Source organism: Zeus faber, assembly GCF_960531495.2.
Source record: "Zeus faber genome assembly, chromosome: 12".
Classification (NCBI taxonomy): Eukaryota; Metazoa; Chordata; class Actinopteri; order Zeiformes; family Zeidae; genus Zeus; species Zeus faber.
Window position 1 is genome coordinate 17,540,668 of NC_137196.1, and position 24,710 is coordinate 17,565,377.

Here is a 24,710-nt window from a genome sequence, read left to right on the forward strand (position 1 = left end):
ACACTGGTTCGCTCAATATGTACATTCGACATTTTTGTAATCCAATAAAAATAACAATGAACACCAACACTAAAATATATGATTATAGTACAGGGACTATTATTCTTTTAAATCATATCTTACCCATTATTTTCCTAATCCGAAACACAATGAACAATAAAATCAAGTGTAAAGGTCATAAATTGGACATATTATTCAAGATTTACCTGCCGAGCGTGGTGAGAAACCGGTCTGTGTCTGAGGAGCATCAGCACAGTCTGTGATCGTCTGCAAATCGCAGCGGCAGTTCTGCGCCGCGTCATTTGGACATTTCCATTTTTTCTTTCTCAAAACAAAACTAGAGTTCCCTATTACAGTAGATCCCCGCAGCTCTTAGAAGTCCATCTTGAGTCAGACAAAATGTTCTTTCCTTTTTCTTTTTGAAATGAGAAAGAATTAGCTGAATATTTGAGTTTGAATACAACATTAAGTTAGTATATTTAATTGTTAATTTTATGTTTTTTGGTTGTTTTTTTTATCCCCGAGTCGAGTTACATGTATTTAACAGCCAAATATAACTTTAAAGCTTATATTATTACTCATTCACAACAAGAACAACTAAGGAAGCGTCACATGACAAATAAAATATAATTTATTTATTAAGATTGTCTGCAAAAAACATAATGGTACATGACACTGAAGTTAAATTGCGACCATGGTCGCCCAAGGCCTGCTTTGAATGTAGTGATTAATTGTAAAGACCTTTTTTCACAACTTAATACTCCAGCTTAGTGCCTCCAACGCCAATTATTATTATTTTTTTTACATTATTTTGCATCAGAGACCCCAGGGTTTCCCCTCTACCAACTCAGTCCAGTGTTCACTACGCTACACTGGAATCGTAGCTGCCTCGTCTTCACGCACAAGAGATTACCAGGGAGCTTTGAGAGGAGAGATGAGCAGCGGTTAACATGAGAAATGATGTGTCAACTTGTTTAAGCCTGACTAAATAAATCTAGTTGACCTCATATAGATACAAAATGAACTTACATTGGTAATACACATTGTGTGTGTGTCTGATATACGGTAGTATTTTACTAACTATTTGTTGTTTATGCGGCACTGTAGATGTGTGTCTGAAGGCTTAGACAAAACCACATTGAATATGTGAGTGTGTGTAGGTATGTATATGTGTGTGTGTGTGTGTGTGTGTGTGTGTTTGTGCTACAATGATTTCCCCCTTCCGTCCCTGTAAGCATCGGGTGGGTCCGGCCGAACACGTGTCGGGTCTACAACGTCGGGCCGAGGGAGCGCGATCGGAGCGGCTGAAAGTCGGGGTCGCCCCCTCCGCTGTTGCCGCTGCTGCCGCTGCTGCCGCTGCTGCACCCCTTGGACTCGTCGAAGGGAAGGGATTCCACCGGCGCCTCCTCCGGCAGCGGCGGCGCCCCCGGGTCTCCCGGTCTGGGAAGGGCGGAGGAGACGGCGGACGAAGAAAAAGGCGGCGCCGAGTCGCCCTCGGAGGCCGCCTCCACGCCCTTCTGGAAAGAGTGCAGGTCGAAGGAGCTCATGATGATGGAGGTGGAGGGACTCTCCTCGCCCTCCGGGTGTAACAGCATGGTGGACTCGTCTGAAAATGTTCTGCTCAGGTCACTGGTCGTCCCGGAAGAGCTGAGTTTACTCGATGAGGAACTAGACGCTGTAGGGACGCAGAGGCCCAGAGATGTGGGAATTAAGGTGGAATCATTGGACTGGACCGTACCATACACTGCAAATTGGACTGCTAGGTAAGGCTGTACTTGTTTCTACCAGTGGGCGGGTGGTCAGTTGGAGGTGCATTTTCTTCCTATTTTGTCAAATTTCGGTTCAACTGTCAATCGTATTCCCTGCATTGTCCCCTGCCGTTCTCTGCCTTGTTTCCTGCCGTTTGATGGAGGGGGCTTTTTTTTTTTTTTTTTTCTGGTGACATATTTGTCAGCTATGGAGCTGTTTGAGACTCAACTACTATACTCCTCGCTGACTTGGCACCACGAGCGAAATGCAAAGTGACCACAGAAAAGTGGTGTATTAAGAATTCAATGGCAGGCATCGATGTTAACCAGGTGGACTTTCTGATCAGTTTTTTTCCAGATGTTTTGGAGTTAAAAACAATCTTTTAGACTTTAATTTAGCCCTCCCCTCCAACATCAACGCCAGCCGCCCACTGGCTGCTGAGGCTCACCCATAAATGATAATTAAAAAAGAAAAAGCCTGTTTACCTCTGAGAGCTTCGATCTTCTCATTTTTGACTCTTTGAACCTCGTCCGTTATCTTGGCGATGATGAAATTTTGGGAGCGGGACTGCCGGATGGACTCGATCAGCACGTCCAGGCCTCGGGGGTTCTCGGCCAGGACGTCGAGCAGCGCCCCCGTCCTCTTGGTCTGCGTGGGCCAGCAGTTGATCTCCTCCGCGTCGTCCCGCGTGATGATCATGCGGGAGCGCAGGTAGTCGAAGTGGCGTTCGGCCCGGATCTTGTCGCAGAGGTAGGGCCGCAACTTGGTCAGCACCTGGGGAAGGGGAATAAGGAGTGAAGACCGATACAAGCTGTTCTGAGGGTCAACCTGTTTATTTGCTGGAGCGACTGCGGGGCGAAATGGATACGGATGATGAACGTAGCCTACTGTATAAAAAAGGAGAAAACATATAAAAGCAGTATGCAACTGAATGAACGTCAAGTAAAAAATAAACAACCGATCAAATCGAAAAAATGTATGCAACAATATGAGCCTAGCATTTGGATTTATGGCAGGCCCGTGTGTACATTAGGCCTATGTCTGTACCATACTGTAGGTACATTAGAATAGTGAATCTTTTTCATATCAAGCACCCTCAGTATGACTCAATCTTTTTCATATCAAGCAAACTCAGTTTGAAATGCATTGGACCACGGAACCCATTTGTTATGACTCACTCCCTGGGACCCCAATCTGAGAGTATTGTTATTGTGTCATTGTGATCCAGTGCAAAATGACATACCCGTCCGTACCATAGTTAGGGAGATAACAGTGGACGTATGATCAAAACGGTCACGGTTGCATATTGTACTCCCTAATGGGCCTAACGTCTTGTAAATGAAATAATGGTGAAGTTTAACCGTCGATAACTTTTCTGGGGACCCCCTGGACCCTCTCGAAGGACCCCTGGGCGTCCCCAGACCCCATGTTGAGAACCGCTGGAACGATCCTGGAACGTGATGAACACCTTGTGGGGTCACACGGTGGAAGGCATGTCACCCCAGTAGGAAAGAAAACATTTGATGGGAATTAAAAGTACAAATTATTACCATAGCTTTATATTACTATGGAGTAGGTGGGTCGCACATTTTCAGTTGGATCAACTGCATTCAAAATGAAGTCGTCAACTTAAATATTCATGATCATTTATAATGCTATGTATTTTACCTTATATACCACATGTACTAGTTTCATATAGAAATATACAATTTAAAATCAAGGTATTATTAATTCAAACACTTGTTCTTTAGATATTAAGCAGAAAACGCGTCAAACTTTTGACATGTGGATTAAAAACCCCTGCGATTCTTATCTTATTCAGTCCAACAAAATTTGGGCAGAGCCTACAAATCTTCACGCGGATCGCTGCGTTGATTAATATCATACATTTCGCGGTAAACATCGCGTTTCTGCGTCTGATCAGAAAGAGGAACGGGAGAGCCGGAGAGGGTGCCGTGGGGTATTTCCATCTTGAAGCCAGGCCTACTGAGCCCCACCGGCCGCACGGCGCTCCCCACCTCACCCCCCGCCCCCACCCCCCAACCTCGGACCCTTCTACCTGCGGTTGGAGGAGCGACGGTTGATCCGACTGCGCTGCACCGTCGCCGTCTTTACCCTAATACTCACGTATTTTTTAATCTCCGCCATTTCATCTTCTGTGATGTGAGGAATTTCCATCCTGGGGTTCCGGGTTAGGAAGGGAGCGAATCGATACGAAAAAACAAAAATAATATATATATATATATATATATAGATATTAAAAAAAAAGTTTATCAAAACATTAAAGACGAGAAGAAAAAGTGTAGTGTTTTAGCCAGTATCGTCATAATTGTTATTTTATTTTTAATTTTTAATTTTTTTAACGCGGTGTGTCCACTTTCCATACAGGTTCCTCCGCAATGAGAGCGTGTCGTCCTGACTTCCTGGTTCTATATACGGTCATTATTACGTCGACAGCGCGGGTGCATTAAAGATGGTTTCTCTAGAAATGCCGCCGCCGCTCCCGCCGCCGCCGCCGCCGCCGCCGCCGAACCCACCGCGGCGAAACCGCTTTTAAGATCCAGACACGGAGCCCCGGTTCTGCTGCTCCCCACGCCGTTGCGAGTGCGAAGCCCCGCGTCTGACACGCCTTGAAAAACGGCCGTTCCGCGCGGCAACCCCTGGGTGGGGCTGTTCAGAGGGATTCCATTAGAGTTATGGAAGGCTCGTCGTATTGCCTGCGTTTGGATTGAGCAGGTCCCACGTTTATGTTCCTGAGAGGGTTTATGATGATGATTTCTTTCATTTGCAACCTCCCCACAAATGATCCCAAGAAACACACGATGCCGGAATAAGTACGCTGTTTATTAAACGGATGTCATGTAAAAAGAGGCTGTTCAGAGGAATGGTCATGATTTATTATAAATGGTGCCTTTATGCTGCCTATTCATCCATCCATCCATCCGTCCATCCATCCATACATACATACATACATCCATTCATCTGTCCATCCATTCATTTATTGGTCCATGCATTGGCCCATACATCCATCCATCCACCTGTCCATCCATTCATCTGTCCATTCATTCATCCATCCATCCATCCAATATTATACAGCATGCCCATTGTGAATGGTGCGTTGGTACAGCATATTAAAGTCAGACGCTACAATACTTAAGCAATAACATAGTAATAACTTCTATCTACTCACTCATTCTTACCGTTCCCGCAGTATTTTATTATTCATATTTATTTATCTGGACAGTGCATCCACCTTTATTTATATTTTACTTTATTTTCGTCCATAACCATACTAAGAGCTATAACTAAGAGCTTTTTTATTTTATTTTATTTCTTTTACTTCATCGTGCAGGCTGTTTTTCTTTGTGGCTATTTTTATTTCATTTTTATTTTTTACAACGATTTTTCTCAGACTGCACATTTGCTCATGCCAACTGTCAGCAAGGCACCAACCTTTCCCACAACAGATTCCTCGCGTGTGAAAATGCACTTGGCAAAATGAACCGATTGTGCCTGCGATGGTGGTATTTCGGAGGAGGGGAGCGCTGTACGAGGGCGGCATTCCCAGCGGCTGCCGTCACCTCTTCCAGGCTGAGGGAGTCGCACGGTCCAATCGTCCTTGGACGCACCAGTGGGACGGATCCTGCTCCCCGCGCCCTCCTGTCCTGCTCCAAAAAGCATTCATCCGTTTCCCTTACCCGCCACGCGTCCTCGGTGCGGCACGCACAGCGTTTCGTTGAGGGGAAAAGGGTTTTGCTCGGAGAGGAACTGGCCGAGTCGGCACATTTTCCAGGTAGCGGCGTCTGTCAAAGGCGCAAGGGCTGCAGAGCGTGAAGCGGTGGAGCTTGGACTGAGCTGCGTGACCCTTTTAACCCCAGTGACATAAGAAGCAAAGCCAGTGCCGTGTTCTCGCAAGTCCAATGGAGTTGAGTCAAGGTGTTATTTAGTTTTTTTCTTTTCATTGTAATGAACTTTGATGTGGCTGTAAGAGGACACTTAAGATTACTCTGATTGGAATGTTGCTTTGGGCATTGCCCAAGACTCTTTCTGAGGTTCTCCCTTTGTGTCGTGGACTCGAACTCGACAAAGAACAGCCGAAAGTTTGAACATTCCGAAAGGCACTCGCTTTACAGGCACTCGTCCCTTTTAAGATCGATCGGGCTTAAGCAAACTCGAATCCGTCCACACCCCAAAGATGATGGACGGGAATGTAAAAAAAAAAAAAAAAAGTCTACGGATCGTGAACACCGGGTTGTAACTCACATGGGCAAAGGGCGAAGGAATATAAGCTTCAGCTTTAGGTCGCTGACGAAAGTTCAAACATCGACAGTAGACAATGTGCGACAGTCTAAACAAACGTTTTTGGAGCGGTCCATGAGAGAAATTCACTTGGTCATGGAAATATGTGGCTTTCCTTTCAATATTTATGCCAGCGCTTGTGGTAGCCTGATGTTTAGTCCCCTGGGAGGCTTCTCTCACAGCAGTGGAATAGATGTATTACTCCCATTGTCTAGAGCCATTTTAGCCATTTTATGTAACACGTTTACACGTGTAACACATTTATTTCACCTCAAATCTAGCTCTGCATAACCTAAATATGCAATAAAAAAAAACAACCCTCCTGTCAAATCCCGTAATGTATCGTTAGCCTTTTCCTCCAATGCACTCATTATATGCGTTTGAAAGTCCATTGTTTAAAATGAACAAGGAAAAGAAAATTGGAACAATGGAACAGGGTGGTTCCTCGATGACTGTGCGAGGCGCGTTCGGGGTGGGATGGGATGGGATGGAGGGGTGGCTTGGCTTGTGGGAGGACGCCTAGAGACACATTCCACACATCATTTGAGAACACCTCACGCACGCGTCAGAGCGGTGTCTCTTATGCGTATAAGAGGAGATGGGGACACCCTGGACCTCGAGCAGAGGGAGCATCCAGGACCTGACACAGTCTGCATGAGGAGTTTTCCCACCACCCCACTAGTGAAGATGTGGACTGTCTCTGTTGCTGTGGTCATTTGTGGGACATTGAAGTTGGTGAGCAACTTTCTATGGTTTTACCTATAGTGGTTTTTTTTGGGTGGCAGGCAGCCCTGCGTGCTTTGGGAATATACCGTAGTAGTAATAATGAGAGATACGGAAAATAACCAGTGTAGATACTGTATGGGAAGCATGTGATAAGGGTTAAAAGCGTCTCATTCCGTGGCGTATTACAGGTTTGGGCGTCCTGCCCAAAGGAGTGCTGGTGTCCCCCCGAAGCACAGAGGTGTGCACCGGGCGTCGGTGTGGTGCTGGATCTCTGTGGCTGCTGCAGGGTTTGTGCACGGCAGCTCAACCAAGACTGCAGCAGCATGGAGCCGTGCGACCACACCAAGGGCTTGGAATGCAACCTGGGGCCCGGATACGGTGCAGAATACGGCATCTGCAGAGGTATCATTCAACAACATTGTCCGTATGCAGCAAAACCGCTGTTGAGTCGATCATTATTTAGATGTTTTTTTCAAAGTTGAATGTTTTTTTTTTCTGGCCCTAACTTCTTCTCCGCCGGACAGCCAAGGCAGAGGGAAGATCCTGCGAGTACGGCGAAGGGGTCTACCAGAACGGGGAGAACTTCCGGCCCAACTGCAAGCACCAGTGCACCTGTGTGGATGGCGCGGTGGCGTGCGTCTCCCTGTGCCCGCGAGAAATCACCCTGCCCAAACCAGGCTGCGCCGAGCCCAGGCGGCTTAAAACACCGGGTAGCTGCTGTGATCAGCTGGTGTGCCCCAAGGAGGGCGAGAGCCGGGGTTTCCGAGTCGAGAAGCACAGCCGGGGGAAACAATCAGGAGACGACGAGCGCACCGACTGGAACGAGCTGGTTCCGCCGGGCCGAGGGGGACCCCAGAACTCACCCGGTCGGCAGCTTTACAAACCCGACTCTCTCTCATGTGATCAAATTATTTCACGGGGCTAACGGAGTTCCATCTCTCATCAGTTTTCAGGAGTGAACCCGTGGGCCAGATGCTGTTCGTCAGGAGGCGGTGTGAGGCTAGGACCACCGCCTGGTCGCCCTGCTCCAGGTCATGTGGCACGGGAATATCCTCCAGGACGAGCAACAGCAACGTCCAGTGCAGGCTGCTGAGGGAAACCCGGATCTGCAAAGTCCGCCCGTGCAGCCGGGCCTCATTTACCGGCTCAAAGGTGAGCCGTTCGCCCGATGCACTCAATCACGTCCCTCTGTGTTCTGCTCTCATGATAATGAACTCTCCGAAACAAACGGTCACTCAGGTCAGGTGTTCTTGTGGCGCTTTTGGTCCGCCAGGAGGTTCAGAAATGCGGTCCCGCGGAGAAGTCGAGCCACCCAGCGAAACTGACCTACGCCGGCTGCGGCAGCGTGAAGAGGTTCCGGCTCAGGTTCTGCGGGTCCTGCCGGGGCGGGCTCTGCTGCGGCCCCCGCCGGACCCAGACGGTGCCGGTGCTCTTCCGCTGCGAGGACGGAAGGAGCTTCGGCAAGAACGTGATGATGATCCAGACGTGCCAGTGCGGGCTCGACCAGCCATCCGCTGCTCACCACCACTTAAACGCTATCCACTGATCCATTGTTATTTCAGGATGTCCGATGGTCAAGGGTCTAGGGGTGGAGAACGAAGTAGATGATTGAGTGGTTGGTGACAAGAGAAGTCGGGTAAACTATGCGGGGAAATGGTACCAATAGACGTCAGTAAGATGAATTTAATGAAATTCGTCACTTTCTATTTGCTTTGTATTACTGGAGCTTTATCATTTGCTTCACTGTGAAGCTTTGCATTTCAGGTTTGTTTTGTTATTAATAATCCAACAAGCCACAATTGCTTTTTAGTTTGTTTTGTTTTGACTCATAGTGGTTTAACCACCGGCGTGCATATTATCACAATATCCTTTGTGGCAGCTATTAAAACATTTAAAAACATAATTAACAAACACAGTATGTTGGTGTGTATTTGGTTTTCCAGACTTATTCCTGTTCCCGTCAACACTGTTATAGATATCTCTTACTTCTTGTTTGACAATGATAACTTGTTGGAACGCCATGCTTTGTACTTTAGCTTTGAAATATCAAATTGACACAAGCTAAAATAAAAACCTATCATTCTTACACGCCTGCGTCGGCAACTCTGTCGTGACTCACAATACACAGTACTTTGTATTTACATTTTTATTGCATCATCAGAGCAGATATGTTATTGATTTTATTTTCACATTCATAAACACTGGGGGAAAATAGATGTTTATTTAATTTTTTTTTTAATCAATTAGGGCAACAATGTTAAAATGTAAAGCATTCGTGGCTTACTCACTGATCCATAATGCATCCAGTAAATCAAATACGAACGTAATGTGGCCCGAGAATGAACGCATTCGACCTCTTGATGGACGGATGCCACTGTTTGTGTGCAGCCGTATTGGCAACAGTGTGAGCAGAGCTGTGCTTCACTGGGTTGCATTAGAGTCCAAATGAAGGCCTATCCACCCAACATCTCAGAAAGCAACCTCCAGGGTTTGTCTACGATGACATAAAACCATCTCGCCGCGCCGACTGAAATCACGGGCAGATACCCACATTTCCCCCCCCCCCCCCAGTAAAACATTCCCAGAGTGTGATTGACAAAATTACGTAAATGCGAAGGAAAGAACAGGGGCAGTGACGCACGCAGGAATGAGCTGGGCCCATCATCCAGACGGGGAGCACAATAAAGCTTTGTTTGCTAGAACTTGAGAGGGGCGCTGCTCGCTCTGGGGAACAAGGTCGTGGCCGGAACACGCTTGCGCAGCAACCCACCCTAGACCCTATCCCAGCGCAAAGCTTGCATCGGGAGTTCTGCGGCGATTCCAAACCAAACCCGCTTCAAACCCCCGCGTCTTCCGTTGGTGACGCAGCAATTGCACAACACGGCATTCGGTTCAAGGCATGACGCACAGCTTGACCGCTGCAGCTGCTGCTGCTGCTGCTGATGTTGATGATGACGGAGCGGTATTCCAGTCCGCGTCACGGCTGTAACCTGTAATCCACTTGAAGGGTGTGTCTTAGTTACAAACGACAGCTAATCAGCAGTGGAAATCAATCATGAAATTCAAAATTAGTCACAGCTTGTCCATCCAGCCCCGACCCCCGATCTGAAAAAAGGTCCGGCTGAAAGCGCCCGCGTCGCGGGACCACCGGGGTCGCCAGCGAGCGCTCCTCTATGATGGGGTATTAATACCGTGTGGGAAACATCTTATGTAAGAGCTCTGGCGGCTTTGTTGCCAAGGCGAGGGGAGGCAGGCCTGAGTGGCATCGCTAATGTTTATAGAGAACCATATGAAATATGAAATGTGATATCCCCTGAGTTTTCCACATAAACACTAGACTACGGATACGTGCTTCCACATGGTTTGTATTCGATTCGACCCATTTTACTGGCAACCTTGGAAAAAGGGTTGCCAGTTAGGCGTCAAGTTGAAAGTTAATTCAATAAATATACAAGTAAATATTAAAAAAAAAAAAAAAAAATCACAACAAACTTGATCCAACCCTTATGGAAGATAACACACTGTTGGTAAAAGTTGTCTTCCAAGTATATACCACAAAATATTTCCCTGGGCAAATAAGCAAAAAATAGAGGAACTTAAAATAGTCATTTTAAATCCATTTTATAAAACTCAGAAAAGGATTTCTTACAACCTTCCCTGATATTGTTTTCATTAAATAATACAAAATTAAAAAAAATATCTAAATGGAAAAGATGATACAGAAAATGAACTAGGATGTCCCTGTATGAGCCCTTGGACTTTGTCAAGTCAGTAAAATAAATCAAATGTACAAAAAAATAAATAAACTTTGCTGCTTCTCGTCACGTCCCACATACATTATTGCGTTCCCGCTTTAAAGTGTTTGCGTGGCGGACGGGTGGGCGTTCACCCGGGACGCGGGTCACTTCAGGAGGTAGGATGAGCCGAAACCCGGGGCGGGAAGAACCTCATCGAACATGGTGTCGTAGGTGCTTTTGAGGAAGCTGACGTAGCTCTCGATGCTCTGTCTGTGGCTCTCCGACTGGTCCAGGCTCTGCTGTAGATCCCGGAGACGCACTTTAAACTGCTTCTCTGCCTACGGGACGGGGACAAAAAAAAAAAAAAAAAAAAAAAAAAAAAAGAAAAAGCGAATCCGATCTTATTTTTTTCCCCCCTCGCTATACGGCGTCGTACGAGGGGTTTGTTTTGCTTGGCGTGAGTCCAGACACTCACAGACAGCTTGCTCTGCCTGAGGCGCTTCAGCTCCACCTCCCTCTTGCTGTTCTCCTGCTCCAGCTGCAGGAGTTTGTCCTGAAGGGCCCCCTCCCTTGAAGCCGCCGTTTCTCTCACACTGGTGACCTGGAGAAAGGGATCGATCGATCAACCGATCAATCGATCAATCGATCAAGCATTTATTATGTCCTTTTGGAATTCTGATGCTGCTGCTGCTGCTCCAACAGATTATCTACAGGTACTAGGAACATTTAGCAGATACTGTACCGTTTCTTCCTGAACCCAGCTTTACACTGGATGAGGTGTTGGGCGTCCTTAAATGTGCACATCTTTATGGGGCGGTTTCACAGACACAGATGAGGCCTAGTGTTAGACTAAATCACACTTTTAATCTGGGCGAACTGAAATGGCCTTTCTCTGTGATGGTTTAAGTCTTGACCCAGACTTAGTCTAGTCTTGGTTAAAAAAAAAAAAATCTGATTACTGGAAGGAAGATTAGAGCAAATCAAGGTCTAAATCAAGTATTAATCAAATATATATATATTTATATATTAAATTAAATATATATTCTTTTTGGTTAATGGATGTGGCCCTTCAGGTCAACCTAGACAATAGAGAAAATGGATGATTTGGACCAGCACCAAGACCAAGACAGAAGGAGCTGCCCAGTCCTTTATTATCTTAGTTTTAAGGACTAGGACTACGTCTCAGAAAGGCATTTTTAAATTTTGGATTCATTTAAGTAGGATTAGCTTAGTCCTGGTTTAGATTAAATCCCGTCTGTGAAACTGCCCGTGTAAGGCACGTCTATTACTTTTGAATAAGACGATAATGGCTTTAATGACAGCGGTTCCACCTTCTCCTTCGGGAATGACGTTTCTTTTGAAAACACAGGACCTCATTTTGTCATCCTGTCACTGATTATCACCACGTCACGTTCCATCACTAGTTTACAGAAATAAACTGTGTCGGGCCCTCTCCAGCCTTTTGGATCTCCACCGCCGAACCTGGAGTTTGACGTCCATCAGCGCCGCCTCCAGCTGCCTGCCGAGCGCCTGGCACGCGACGGAGCGCTGATCCAGCTCCGCTCGGCTGAAGCTCAGAGTTTCCTCCTGAGCCGCGAGCTTCCTCACCAGCTCCAGGTTCTCCAGGTGGATCGCTTCCATCTTCCTGCGCGCACGCACGCACACGCGCACGCGCGCACACACACACACACACACACACACACACACACACACACACACACACACACACACACACACACACACACACACACACACACACACACACACACACACACACACACACACACACACACACACAAAAAAGAGGGAGACTGAAATGGCTTCCTTTTAAATGGAATTCAGTTTCGGTTAGGGAACCGGTACCAGGTCTTACTTTTGAAGGACGTCGGCTTGTTCTCGCAGCCGCACGTTGGCCTCGTGAATGGACTTGTTCACCTCCACAGAGTTTTTCAGCGCATTGTTTCGACTATCCATCTGTTAATGCGGAAATGGATCTTTAAAATCATCGGATGACAGTAAAATCCGCACTAAAAAGGGGTCACAAATATCATGCAAATTGGCCCATGCGATCCATTTTAAGACTGCATCAAACCAAATGGACCAAAACACTGCAAACAGACCGTGGACAAGGGCACAGAGTCACTGAGTCATCTCTAGGGGCTTTTTTCTACCCACAAAGGGGATTTTGGGGGAAGTTGGCGAGGACTCATTTGCAAGCTTTACAAAAACACACTTACAACACGATGCAAGACACGAATGGTTGCATCCTAACGTTTTTTGGAGTTTACCACGGTCTAAAAACAATCCAACCACACAAGCAGGAGCAGGAGCAGGAGCAGGGATGCACTGACTGACAGGACAGTGGGAGAGAACGGCCCTAGTGGGCAGATGAGGTACAACACGCAGCATTGCACATCCACACGGTCCTTCGTGGCACACCTGGACCTGCAGTGTCCTAATGGCCTCAGTCTTTTCTGAGGCCTCCCTCTTGGAGTGCCGCAGGTTCTCCTGGCACCGGAGGAGACTTTGCTCAGCGGCGCCCAATAACCCCGGGTATGATTCCAGCGCATCCACGCGCCCCTGCAGCACCCGCCTGACCTGCGCTTCACAGGACCAGGACCAGTACCAGGAGGGTGGGGGGAGTCAGGAGGGCCGGGCCAGACAAACTGTTAATGATTGCACAAACCTCTCACATCTCAAATACTAAATGCTGACGGAGGCATAGAGTGATCTGAGCGTGCACAAACATGCCAAGGTACATCCCTGTTCTCAGGTCAATGCTGGCTTGTTAGTGAAACATGCTTTGTGAATGAAGTATATTCAGAAGTTCTGAAATTACATTACATCACGTTATTTTGCTTTTGTCCAAAACGACTCACAATCGGTACATATGTCGGTATTATCAAACCACTGTATAATCACAGTCACAACAAAACCTTCTCTGTTATATACCGTAAGTAAATGGAAAATTCATTAGCCAGTATTGACATTAATAGACCATTCAAATGTCCTGAATACTAAAAAAATGTATGCGATTCAGAAAATGTTACGTCATCACGAGCAAATGAGTGAATGTGTTTGTGTGTGCGTGCGTGCGTGTGTGCGTGCGTGTGTGTGTGTGTGTGTGTGTGGGGCGGGTCACCTTTTCAACTTCTTCATCTTTTCTGGCGCGTTCACTCTCCGTCTCTCTGACGAGGTTCTGATACTTCATTCTAAGCTCATGAACCTCCGCTTGCAGCTCTGCCGCCTAAAAGAAGCACGCCAAGACACGCTAAAAAAGACGCCAGTTATGTGACTTTCAGCCTGGAGCGGTAGTCGGGGAATACTGTAAATACTACAACTAGCCCTGGACATGTAGTAGTTTTATAAACCCGTCGTCTCAATTTCAGGCGGCTTGTCCAATTACAATACATAATTAAAGCTGCAAGCAGCCGTGACCGGGTCCTCCTCGTGCAAGTGTCGGTGGGACGCAAGTTTGAAGTGGATCCGATGAATCCCCGAGGAGGAGTTTCACGAACGTGCGGAGCTCGAAAATGACCAAAAAGGGACAACAAAAAAGGTCACGTAAATAGTGCCTCTTCCCGAGCCTTCAATTTGATCGATTTGGTTTCAGGGCTCCAAACGGACACTTGTTTGCCTCACTTGGGACAACTTCTGCTGCAGTGTTGGTTCATGCAAAGGTTCAAAATGGTTCTCCATTTTGCACGAAAATAAAGGGCCAGTCAGCGGGCACGGCGAAGGGAACACTGGGTCGTATGTGTTTGGCGACACGACACCTGGAGGAATAAATGGAGACTGAGTGACAACCTGGCGTTGGTGCTGTGCGGCCTGATGCTTCCTCTCCTCTGAAGTCATCCTCTCCTCCAGCAGAGCTTCCTCGGACTGCACCAGCTGCTTCTCCAACACGGCTATCGCTGCCTGCGCACACACGCGCACACACGCGCACACACGCACACACACACACACACACACACACACACACACACACACACACACACACACACACACACACACACAATGTTTAGTCACATGTAAATACGACTGACAATATATAGAATATATAGAAAAACCACCATAAATTGGAACCAGAGTACTAAGCGTATTGCACATATCTTGACACATTGCACATCAGGTATTGTACTAATCTTTCTTTTGATAAAAAAATTAATAAAAAAGAAAGGTACAATCCCTGACGTGCAATGTGTCAAGATATGTGCAATACGCTTAGTACTCAATTTATGGTGTTTTTTTTCTATATATTTTATATTGTTTATAGTGCTTACCTTGATATGCTCTCTATTTTCTGCTGTCCCCTTTTTGCTGCTGTAACAATGTAAATTTCCTCGGTGTGGGACTAATAAAGGTTTATCTTATCTGATCTTATCTTAATCCACACCGTACACCGAGCCATGCTTCATGGGAGTTTTAAACGTAGCCGAAACAACTTTTTAAATCAAATCGAATTGTGTTTTATATCATTTCTGGCGAGGCTGAATTCGAAACGGCACCTTCAGTGTCGCGCTCTCCACGCTCATGTCATTATTTCGGGACTGTAGTTCTTCGACCCTCTGCGTTACCGCCAGGTTAGCCGCGGCAAAATCATCCTTCTCCCTCTGGAGCCTCGCCGTCGTGTCGTTGACTTGGCTGCCGTGGAGAGGTGCATTCAGTAACTGTCATTCCCACGCGACAACCCACGCTCCCCGCCGAAGCCGCCGTACTTTAAAACGACTTCAAACGACTTACCACTTCAGCTGATCTATCTGGGCGACGAGGGGCAGCTGCTCCTCCGCCGTCTGCTCCTGTTGTCGCCTCCAGGAGTCCCTTTCAGAATGCGCTCTGGCCAGCGCCACGTTCTGGCGTCGCCAAAAAGGTGAACGAGAGACCGAGGCGTGAGTCCGGAGACAGCGACGCGGGAGCCGCTTTAAAACGAATGATTCCAGCCGCTCCACGCGCGTACCTTCTCTCTTAGTTGGGCGTAGCATTTGTCAATGGCCGCCTCGAACCGCTCGGCTCTCTGTTTGTGGGCGCGCGCCGCCTTTTTCAGGGCTTCCTTCTCCTGCGTCATCTTCTCAGACAGAGTGTTGATGGCGCCTTTCAGCTCATCAACCTCCATCTTCTGCATAGTTTGTGTTTTCTCCATGGTCTGTACCGCCATGAAATGTTTAGAGCAGGGCAGTATGGTATTTATGTTCTTTTTAAAGTTGTTTTTTTAATATTATTATCATTATTATTGTTATTAATTATTATTATTATTATTATTATTATTATTATTATTATTATTATTATTATCATCATCATCATCATCATCATCATCATCATTTCAATGCATTTAATAATAGACATTTCATTTTGACTAGAAAGATTATCTATGCATAAAACCAATTATCTAAAAAGTGGGGTGCATGAAATATGTGCATACTGTGTACTTTTATGTGTTTCTATGCGATCTATATTGGAAAGAGAATATACACATATATATATATATATATATATATATATATATATAGGATGAAGCCATCGATTACAGCATAAATACATCATTTTGAAAAATATATTATCGTAAAAATATAATCTCATACTTGAGTGTATCATTCCAGCCTAGCTTTGTTAGAAAAGGGATTCGTACCCGCAGCTGCACAGTCAGGCGGTTGTTGTCGGCTTCCTTTAGTCGCAGCTGTCCCTGCAGGTGGGCGCGGCTGGCCTCCACAGACTTGTTCATGTTCACCGTGTTCTCTGTGTGCTGCTGAGATGGTGAACAAGGGGCAGATTGTTCAAAGTGCCCCAAGTCCATTTATTTGCAGCCATGTCTGCAGGCAAAAGCTTAAAAAAATAAGGCCTGCCTGTTCTTCTCTCCGCAAATCCATGAGTTCCTCAAGTCTTGTTTCCGTCTCACTCAAATTTCTTTTTAAATGCTTGTGGGGAGAAATGACAAAAATGAATACTCTTTGATGGGAAAATATTATGGGCTTCATGCATTATTAAAAGCCTTGGATTGTAAGTACAATATAATATATAGTTCATGTATATAATGTAGATGTCTGTTACCAAATAAAGTCTTTGGATACACATGGTTAAAGGACCAAAAACACCAGTTCTTGATTAATATGCACAGCATCTGATCCATGAAGGAATCCATTCTCTTGATATAAGCTGATTAACCATTTTTAAAAAGTAAATTTTGTGCACAACTGAGTGTGTTTGATAGATCTTTCCAGAAGCACCAGACATTGTACGGAGGTCTTTACTGTGCAAATGTGACAGAACACTCACAAAGTTTTCACTCTCTGCCTGCGAGACCTTCTTGAGCAAGATGTCAATCTGCTTGTCGGTGTCACTTCGATTAACCTGAGACAAAAATAAAAATAAAATAAATTGGAGCCAGTTGCACATACTGTAGAAATGTCGAGTTGTGCAGAAATCCATGAACGATAAGATGGAATTATACTGATGTAACAGCCAGCATGCAGTGTCAAACGTATAGCAAAGTACCTCTGCTTCCTGGAGCTTCTTCAGTTTTTGCCGAAGAGACTTATTAATTTGTTTAAAGTCTTCCAGCTTTTCCATCAAAAGGCCTCTCCGCCTTGAGATTCGGTGCTTGATGGCATCACACTGTCGAGAATTCTTCAGCGCGGAAAAAAAAAGGAGAAAGGCGACTAAATCATCGGGCTGGAGGGCGCGCTAAAAGCCAAATAAATCCATGATACCATACTACCTGTATGTATAACTGAGACAGTGAGAAGCGGTTTTCGACCGCCCTAATGCGAGGGACCGGTTAAAACCAAACGTGTTTTCTGCAAAACGTACCGCAAATTCGCCTCCCATGGCTTCTTTGAAGGACGCCAGTTGGATGGCTGCAGAGTTGGCAGCTGCTTCAGCCTCTAGCAGTGTTTTCAGCAGAGGACTCTTCCCCCCGCCGGCATGGTCCTTATATCTCCATTTAAAATAAGTGAGGGAAGTGAGTTAAAGTAAAAAAAATAATAATAATAAAAGAAAATAGAAGTTAGCCAGTGAAAATCAAGTGCCTCCTCATGGACAAGTGTCATTCAATATTGTATTCTGGTATATCATCATCATCATCATCATCATTATTATTATAAGATTAATTCTTACTGGATGAGGTCCCACTCTAGAGGTCTGGTGTTGAGGCCGCTGCACGGTCGGTTCCTTCTCCGTGGCTCTGGAGAGGCAGCCAGGTCACCGACATTTAACTGGGAATGCGGTGGAGTCTCCGCCATGACTGCGGGGAACGTCAAACGCCGATGAGAGCCACGGTCGCACGGCGCACAGGGCAGGCGGGGGTCAAGCCAGCCCACGACAAGGCAGGCACGACGCGGGTCCATGCAATCCACTCAGCCCCCTTAACACGGGTCGATCATTTGGGACAAACGGATCGAATTCGACTCGACGCGTTTTCTTACCGTTTCGGCATTTAATCGGGATTTCCTTCCTGCTACTCTTCCAAACGTTTGACAGCGTAAACAAACCGGATCGCGGCGTTGGGAAACGCAAACCGGATGTTGGCCGTTGATTGGTTCCGTAAGGTCGCGGTGGGCGGGTCGAAACTGCTAACAGGCCAATCAGCGACGAGATAAAAGAAAATTAAATCAGAAATAAATAAATAAATAAAAGCCACCCGGGGGAACCGCGTGCTGCGTTCTACTGGGAGAGTAACTCGGAAAAACCTCAGCATACGAGTCTGAAAGGTCCAAATGGTGATTTGAATCAGAATTTCGGCGCAGATCGTTCTGGTCCGAGTTCACCGCGATAACAGACGTGACGGCAAACAGGGAGGCACGCACTGTTAACAATAAACAAAGTTCCCTTTGCATTTTTTTTTTCTTTTCTATGAAAACACGTTTAACTTCGGTGTGAAGTACCACGTCGTCTGTATATTAAAGGGACATGCATTTCGTAGCTTCTACAATCCACAAGCTTGCCAAACAAACTCACATTTGCAGCAGGCGTCCACGCTTCCCCTGAACAAAGGCAGCGGAACACGCGGTGGCTCGGAGGTGGGGCCCACCGACTCGGAGTGGCGGATTGCCGTGGTTTCAAGGCAACGCGGCGAGCGAGCTCTCGCGGAGAGGACGGAAACCCGCTGCCGGGCTGCGATGGTCACCTAGCAACGGTCAACACTCTTTTGGAACGATAACCAGCGTCACTCAGGCGACACGTTTTGTGGCGACGCGCAAGACGAAGCCCCCGGGGGCTTACTCCTGGCTCTGTTTCTCTTTTGCAATTGACATTCATGTCGCAAGTGTTTAATCTATGCGGAGGGCGTGCTTATGCGATGGGGAAACCCGTTATATATTATAGGTAAATAGGCAGGGCCCGTTTATTTTAACAAAAGTTAACAGAAAAGAAAATTGTGCGATAGAACAGTCCCACACACGGAGATATGGATATGTCTTATATACACAGATGTAGCTGTCTATTCTTTCGCTGTCTATTCTTCTGTTAATATTCATAGTTTTCTGCTTATATCGCGGTATTCTTCTGCCAATATCTCAAGCTGTATATGTATAAAGTATTATATTAAGAGGTGCGGTTTAATGGGATATTACTGACGTAATAATAATAATAATAAAATAAAAATAAACAAAAAAGGGGGGGGGGGGCTGGGGCTTATCGTCCACGTTAAACGTAACGCAAACCTATCAAAACAACTTCCGGTTCCGGTGGCTCCAGCGACAGTGACGCTCGAGGCGTCCGGCGTCACAGTCACGTGGTCATAGCGCTGAGCTACAAGCCGCGCCCCGATCCTACTGTCATGGCGACGAGTCGGCGTCCAGCCTCCCGCCGCTACTAACATGTCCTCGGGTCACCTCAGTCAGCGCGTTTCAGCTCTCCGGGGCCAACTCAAACATGTTCAAAGCAAAAGTACTTGTCATCGGACCGAGTGAGGTACGTCAACCATCTCTGGCGTGGACTCGAAAGCGAAACGTCAGCAGTTAGAAACGCGTCCGTTTACCGTAAACAACATGTAAACAAACGCTGTGTGTGTGTGTGTGTGTGTGTGTGTGTGTGTGTGTGTGTGTGTGTGTGTGTGTGTGTGTGTGTCTGTCTGTCTGTCTGTCTGTCTGTCTGTCTGTCTGTCTGTCTGTCTGTCTGTCTGTCTGTCTGTCTGTCTGTCTGTCTGTCTGTCTGTCTGTCTGTCTTCAGAGCGGGAAGACCGTTCTGGCCAACTTTCTCTCCGACACCACCGAGACCGTGGGAGGGGAGTACAACCCCACGCAGGGAGTGAGGTAAGCGGGAGCCCGAGGGGTCGCCGTCCGTTGGGAGAATCGTGAACAGTTGGTTTTTTCCGTTTCCTCCGCAGGATTTTGGAGTTTGAGTCGCAAAGCGACGGCAGCACGGACCAGGACTCCGCGTGTGAGGTGGAGCTGTGGGACTGTGCGGGGGACTTCAAGTAAGGAGCAAGAAACCCCCAAAACCCAGCGGTGGAACAAGTCCACGGGACTTTTTGTTCAAGTTTTTAAAAAGTACAAACATTCTGACGCACAGTTACCCCGGAAAAAGTGGAAAAACCACCGCCCCTGAATGTGAACAAAAGTATTACAAGTGAATATCCAGTAACATGGTGTAACAGAGCCAATAATACTTCCTACAGTGCTGCTCAACCTTCTGCAGATGATGCTCATTCAGATCCTGGTTTAGTTTACAAGAACAATCTTATAGGCGGTGTCATAGTAATTTACAAGGATAAATGAAATAGACATCCTACAATTTTAACTTAAACTGTTGTGACTGTGCTGGAAACAAAAACAAATATGACAGCGACTGGTGTGTTGGTTTCCAAGAAGACCTAGATAATTTTTTCAGATTTGACTTCTTTACATATTACCAGAGTGCAGGTTGTAAGCTTTCAAATGACGTGTCATACACTGGAAGCTGGAAATAAGATGTATTAGCAGGGAAAACGCTCAAAGATCGTGTTTTTCACCTCGGAGGCAGGTGATGGGTGGAAACAATAGCTGGATAACTCCACTCCCACACTACGCTACCTGTCATTACCTGCCAGGAAACCAACTTGCGGGGCTGACAAGTTTAAATTGCCAAATGTACATTAAAATAAACTTTAATCCCTATAAAAAGTGGAGCTGTATATCTTATAGGCTACAGCCTACATTATAGGCTTTTGATTTGCGGGACTTTGAGTTTCCCGACATGTTACACCTTCACCAGACGCTGTCACAAATGTTGGTTTGATAGAAATATAGTAGAGTAAAAAGTATAGATATTATCTTCGAAATGTAGAGTAAAATTCAGATGTCTGAATATTCACAAGTACAGATATCTAAAAAATACACTTAAGTACAGTGATGATACCTGTGCTTCTTTACTTCCGACCACTGCCCAAACACATTTAGAGTTTATAAAGATAAAAATACTTGAATCCCCAAAGGGAAATGACAGCGTTGCAGCAGCAATGACATACATGACGAAACACAAATAATTTTCAAAAACACACATTGTTTTTGAATCAGTTACTATATATAGTGCGTGCGTGTGTGTGTGTGTGTATGTATGTGTATATATCATATAAAAGAACTACTGTAGTGCATAAAAATAAATATAATAAAATGTAATTTTAACTTGGTGAAAGGTAAAGCTTAAAAGTGGAAGTTAAATGTGAAGTAAAATGATGATATGAAATCATTATATTGAGTGGTTTTAAATGAATAAAGTATATAAATGAGTGTGTCTGTTTCCCAGCCACTGAACACCATTCCCTTGACAGATTTGAGTCGTGCTGGCCGGCGATAATGAAGGAGTCCTGTGGCGTGGTGATTGTTTTCAACCCCGACATCCCGAGTCACCTGAAGGAGATCGAGACGTGGCACTCTCTGTTCGTCTCGTCTCAGGGGCTGCAGGAGGCGCAGTGTCTGCTCGTCGCGCACCACAAGCCCGGCAGCGCAGCCGAGGACGCACGGCTTCCTCTGGGTAAAAAAAAAAAAAAGAAAACCGTGCTTTGGATGGCAGCGCTGCTCTGTGCACACGTCTGATATTCCCAAGGCTCATTGTGTCTTTTCATTGTTTTTCAACGCAGCGTCCCACTTGAGCAGACTCTCACTCGTTCGCTCCAACCTGGAGGACGAGCCGGAGGACGTCAGGCGAGCGTTCTGCAGATATTTGGGGAAGATTGTGGACACGCTTTCGGAGAGCAGAGAACGAGAAGAGATGTCGATACTGACGTAGCAGCAAATTGCCGAAAACTGTCTAAACGCCCTTTTAACCAGTAAGCAGTTTGACAGTTACCCATATTAAGGTAAATGGAATTAATTTAATATTTGGAATAGTTGAAGGGTTAAGTGAGTGGAACCGTACAAAGTTCCACATTTACTGTTTTTTCTGGATGTAGTGTTAATTTAGAATTTAACTGCATATCAATTTGAATCCACCAACTCCAGTTTGTTTTTTACTTTTACTTGTTTTTTGCTTGTAAATAAAATCTTGAGAGAAAATAACTTCTTAAACTGTAGACATATGTTTATTTAATATTTTGTGCAAGAATATATAGTATATTGCGGTTGGATTTGCGACAGGAGAAAGAACAGTTTTTAAATTCAAGCATCATATCCAACGACGCCTCCCTTTCCTCTGCACTCTCCAATATAAAACCACTTCAGTGGCACAAGTCCATTCCTCATAGCGTCCTGTGGAATAAAAAAACAAGTTGGGATAAGTAAACAAGGAATGGAATGGAATTCACAACTGTGCAAAATGCCTTGCAAAATAATAGTTGCTTAAAAAGTAAGAGATCCGGGTGTGACAATGTAATATATTAGCATCAATCACTTTATTTACATCAATGTTCAAATCAATATCAATTGTTTTAACAAGAGGGCGAAGTCAAAGATGCTGGAAATTCATTTTCCTCCTACGTTGGTAAATGCTTGATGCAAAAGTCTCGCTGTCGTATTTTTTGGGTATTTTGACTTTGGCGGGGAGGACGACTGAAAAGTCTGACAATGTACAGGTCAGACCAATCGTCCAGGACGTGGCTGGTTTGAAGGACACATTTCCCAGGTCATATGAACCAAACGAGCGATGTGGAGCTTGGAATCGAGTTGGGTGTGTCAGAGGGTTCCTCGTGGTCCTCGTATTGAATCCACTTCATAGTTATTCTGATCATCCTCACCCTCATGGTCCTCTGTCCCAGTCGTCCTGACTGGAAGAGTATGTGACAGAGGCTGTAGATGGAAAAAAAAACCGAAACATCAGTTAGCATTACTTTAGCTTTAAGCATTAGAGGTATAATTTATTCGTCCCTGGAGGGTAACTGCAGTGTTTACTGCAGCACACATCAAAACAATAGACAATAATAATAATAAACAAATACAAATACACATCTGGAAAAAAAACATTAAGATTAACGATTAGATGAAAATTATAAAAATAAAAAGCTACAAAATTGAAAAGTTGGCAATATAAAAGAACCCTAAAGAATAACTAAAATAAAAAAAAAACACCTGGCAATATACAATAAACCTTCAATTGAAAATCATCCATGAACTATATCAACAACGTACCTAACTTCAACTATCAGTCCCCCACAAAGCCATGCACCCTTGAACAATAAAAATGGCTTTATTAAACGAGAGGTTGCTTAATGAATAAGGCATTTTTAGTGAATGACCTTACAAGTAACCATAACCTGGACTTCACTCCACTCAATGAGGCCTGGCTGGATAGAAGTGGCACAGTTGCACTCATTGAGACAGCACCTCCTCATTTCACATTCATCCAAACCACGAGAGCTGATAAGAGAGGCGGTGGAATAGCTGCAAGGAAATCCTCCTCAGAGAACTCACGTCTTTTGAGCACCTTGCTATATCTCTAAACTGCAGCGCTCCTATTTTAATCATCACTGTCTTATCGACCACCAAAATCTAAATGTGGCTTTCTTGATGAATTCTCTGAGCTACTGTCGCAGGTCTCCACTGCTTATGATTGTGTTATCATCTCAGGTGATTTTAATATTGATGTTGACAATCAAACAGATGCTCAGCACTTCATAAGCCTATTGGAGGCATTTGTCCTCACTCAGCATGTTTCTGGACGCAGCCACAATAAGGGGCATATTCCGGACTTAGTCACATCCAAAGGGCTTAATATCACGGTACGCTGTGTCATGGATGTTCCTATCTCAGATCACTGTTGCATATTCTTTGACGTGTCTGCTTTTCGGGGAACCCGAACGATTAAAAAAATGTATCATTAACAATTATACCGTCAAAACCTTTAAGAGAATTGTAAGTGAGTTGCCGCTGTTCACGGCGTCATCAACTGAGGATCCTGTGAACGACTTCAACTCAAAAATACAAAATATCATTGATAACATGGCACCTGTTGAAACGAAAAAAAACAACAAAAAAAAACAGTAAAAAGAGAAACGGAGCGGTTGTTTCGGCTGCTTAAGAGAGGGCGTCGCCAGGCAGAACGAAAGTGGAGAAAGACAAAACTTCAGGTTCACCATGAAATTCACAGGGATAGACTCAATCGATACAACATGGAAAATAAACAGGCCGGACAGTCTTTCTTCTCCAAAATCATCGATGAAAACATCACCAATAGTAAAGTGCGCTTCTCCACTGTTGATCAACTTATTAATCCGCCATCGGCAGCCCCATCAGAGGTGCTCTCCACCGAAAAATGCGAAGAGTTCGCTACATATTTCAATAACAAAGAGATTTTGTCTCAAACAAAGCGGATTTTATAAGTGGAGTGCCCCAAGGTTCGATTCTTGGCCCATTATTGTTTATCCTCCTCTATATGCTCCCACTTGCACATATTGTAAAGAAACACAAAATAAATTACCATAATTATGCAGATGATTCACGACGACATATCCCTGTCCTGATGACCTACCCCCCCATTCCCTCCCTCACTCAGTGTGTTAATGATATTAATGCCTGGATGTCACAGAACGTTTTACAGCTGAACAAAGCTACAACAGAAATACTCCTCTTTGGTGCAAAGGCTCAGAGGCGGACAATTGCCGCTCATCTTAGTTCTCTGGAGAGCAAGAATGAAGGCGGAAATCTGGGTGTAATCATAGACGGCGATATACATTTTAAGAGCCACATCCATCACATCACAAAATCAGCCTTCTACCATCTAAAAAATATTTCGAAAAGAAGAAGCTTCCTGTCAAAAGCAGACTCCTTAAGAAATGAATCCATGCATTCTACAAGT

General features: G+C 45.3%; 4 protein-coding genes across 4 annotated transcripts; 2 read left to right on the forward strand and 2 right to left on the reverse strand.

The window, feature by feature from the left end:
• Positions 1-656: 656 nt before the first annotated feature.
• Positions 657-4,336, reverse strand: bcl10 (BCL10 immune signaling adaptor). Its single transcript, XM_080010296.1, has 3 exons — positions 3,877-4,336; positions 2,235-2,523; positions 657-1,675 (listed from the first exon to the last, which is right to left on the reverse strand). The coding sequence occupies exons 1-3, from the start codon at positions 3,925-3,927 to the stop codon at positions 1,269-1,271; spliced, it is 747 nt and encodes a 248-aa protein (XP_079866422.1). The 5' UTR covers positions 3,928-4,336; the 3' UTR covers positions 657-1,268.
• Positions 4,337-6,688: 2,352 nt separating this feature from the next.
• On the forward strand, positions 6,689-8,829 carry LOC307237810 (CCN family member 1-like). Its single transcript, XM_080010578.1, has 5 exons — positions 6,689-6,783; positions 6,963-7,176; positions 7,299-7,640; positions 7,721-7,926; positions 8,048-8,829. Exons 1-5 carry the CDS (start codon positions 6,703-6,705, stop codon positions 8,318-8,320), a joined length of 1,116 nt encoding a protein of 371 aa, XP_079866704.1. The 5' UTR covers positions 6,689-6,702; the 3' UTR covers positions 8,321-8,829.
• A 528-nt stretch (positions 8,830-9,357) lies between these two features.
• LOC307237641 (outer dense fiber protein 2-like) lies at positions 9,358-17,965 on the reverse strand. Its single transcript, XM_080010398.1, has 16 exons — positions 17,622-17,965; positions 17,316-17,442; positions 17,001-17,132; positions 16,782-16,856; positions 16,352-16,423; positions 16,138-16,254; positions 15,469-15,654; positions 15,255-15,364; positions 15,020-15,155; positions 14,319-14,429; positions 13,654-13,758; positions 12,951-13,109; positions 12,385-12,485; positions 11,994-12,156; positions 10,987-11,112; positions 9,358-10,849 (listed from the first exon to the last, which is right to left on the reverse strand). Exons 1-16 carry the CDS (start codon positions 17,849-17,851, stop codon positions 10,676-10,678), a joined length of 2,124 nt encoding a protein of 707 aa, XP_079866524.1. The 5' UTR covers positions 17,852-17,965; the 3' UTR covers positions 9,358-10,675.
• Positions 17,966-19,271: 1,306 nt separating this feature from the next.
• On the forward strand, positions 19,272-21,979 carry ift22 (intraflagellar transport 22 homolog (Chlamydomonas)). Its single transcript, XM_080010297.1, has 5 exons — positions 19,272-19,415; positions 19,674-19,756; positions 19,831-19,920; positions 21,253-21,455; positions 21,562-21,979. Exons 1-5 carry the CDS (start codon positions 19,377-19,379, stop codon positions 21,708-21,710), a joined length of 564 nt encoding a protein of 187 aa, XP_079866423.1. The 5' UTR covers positions 19,272-19,376; the 3' UTR covers positions 21,711-21,979.
• Positions 21,980-24,710: the final 2,731 nt, after the last annotated feature.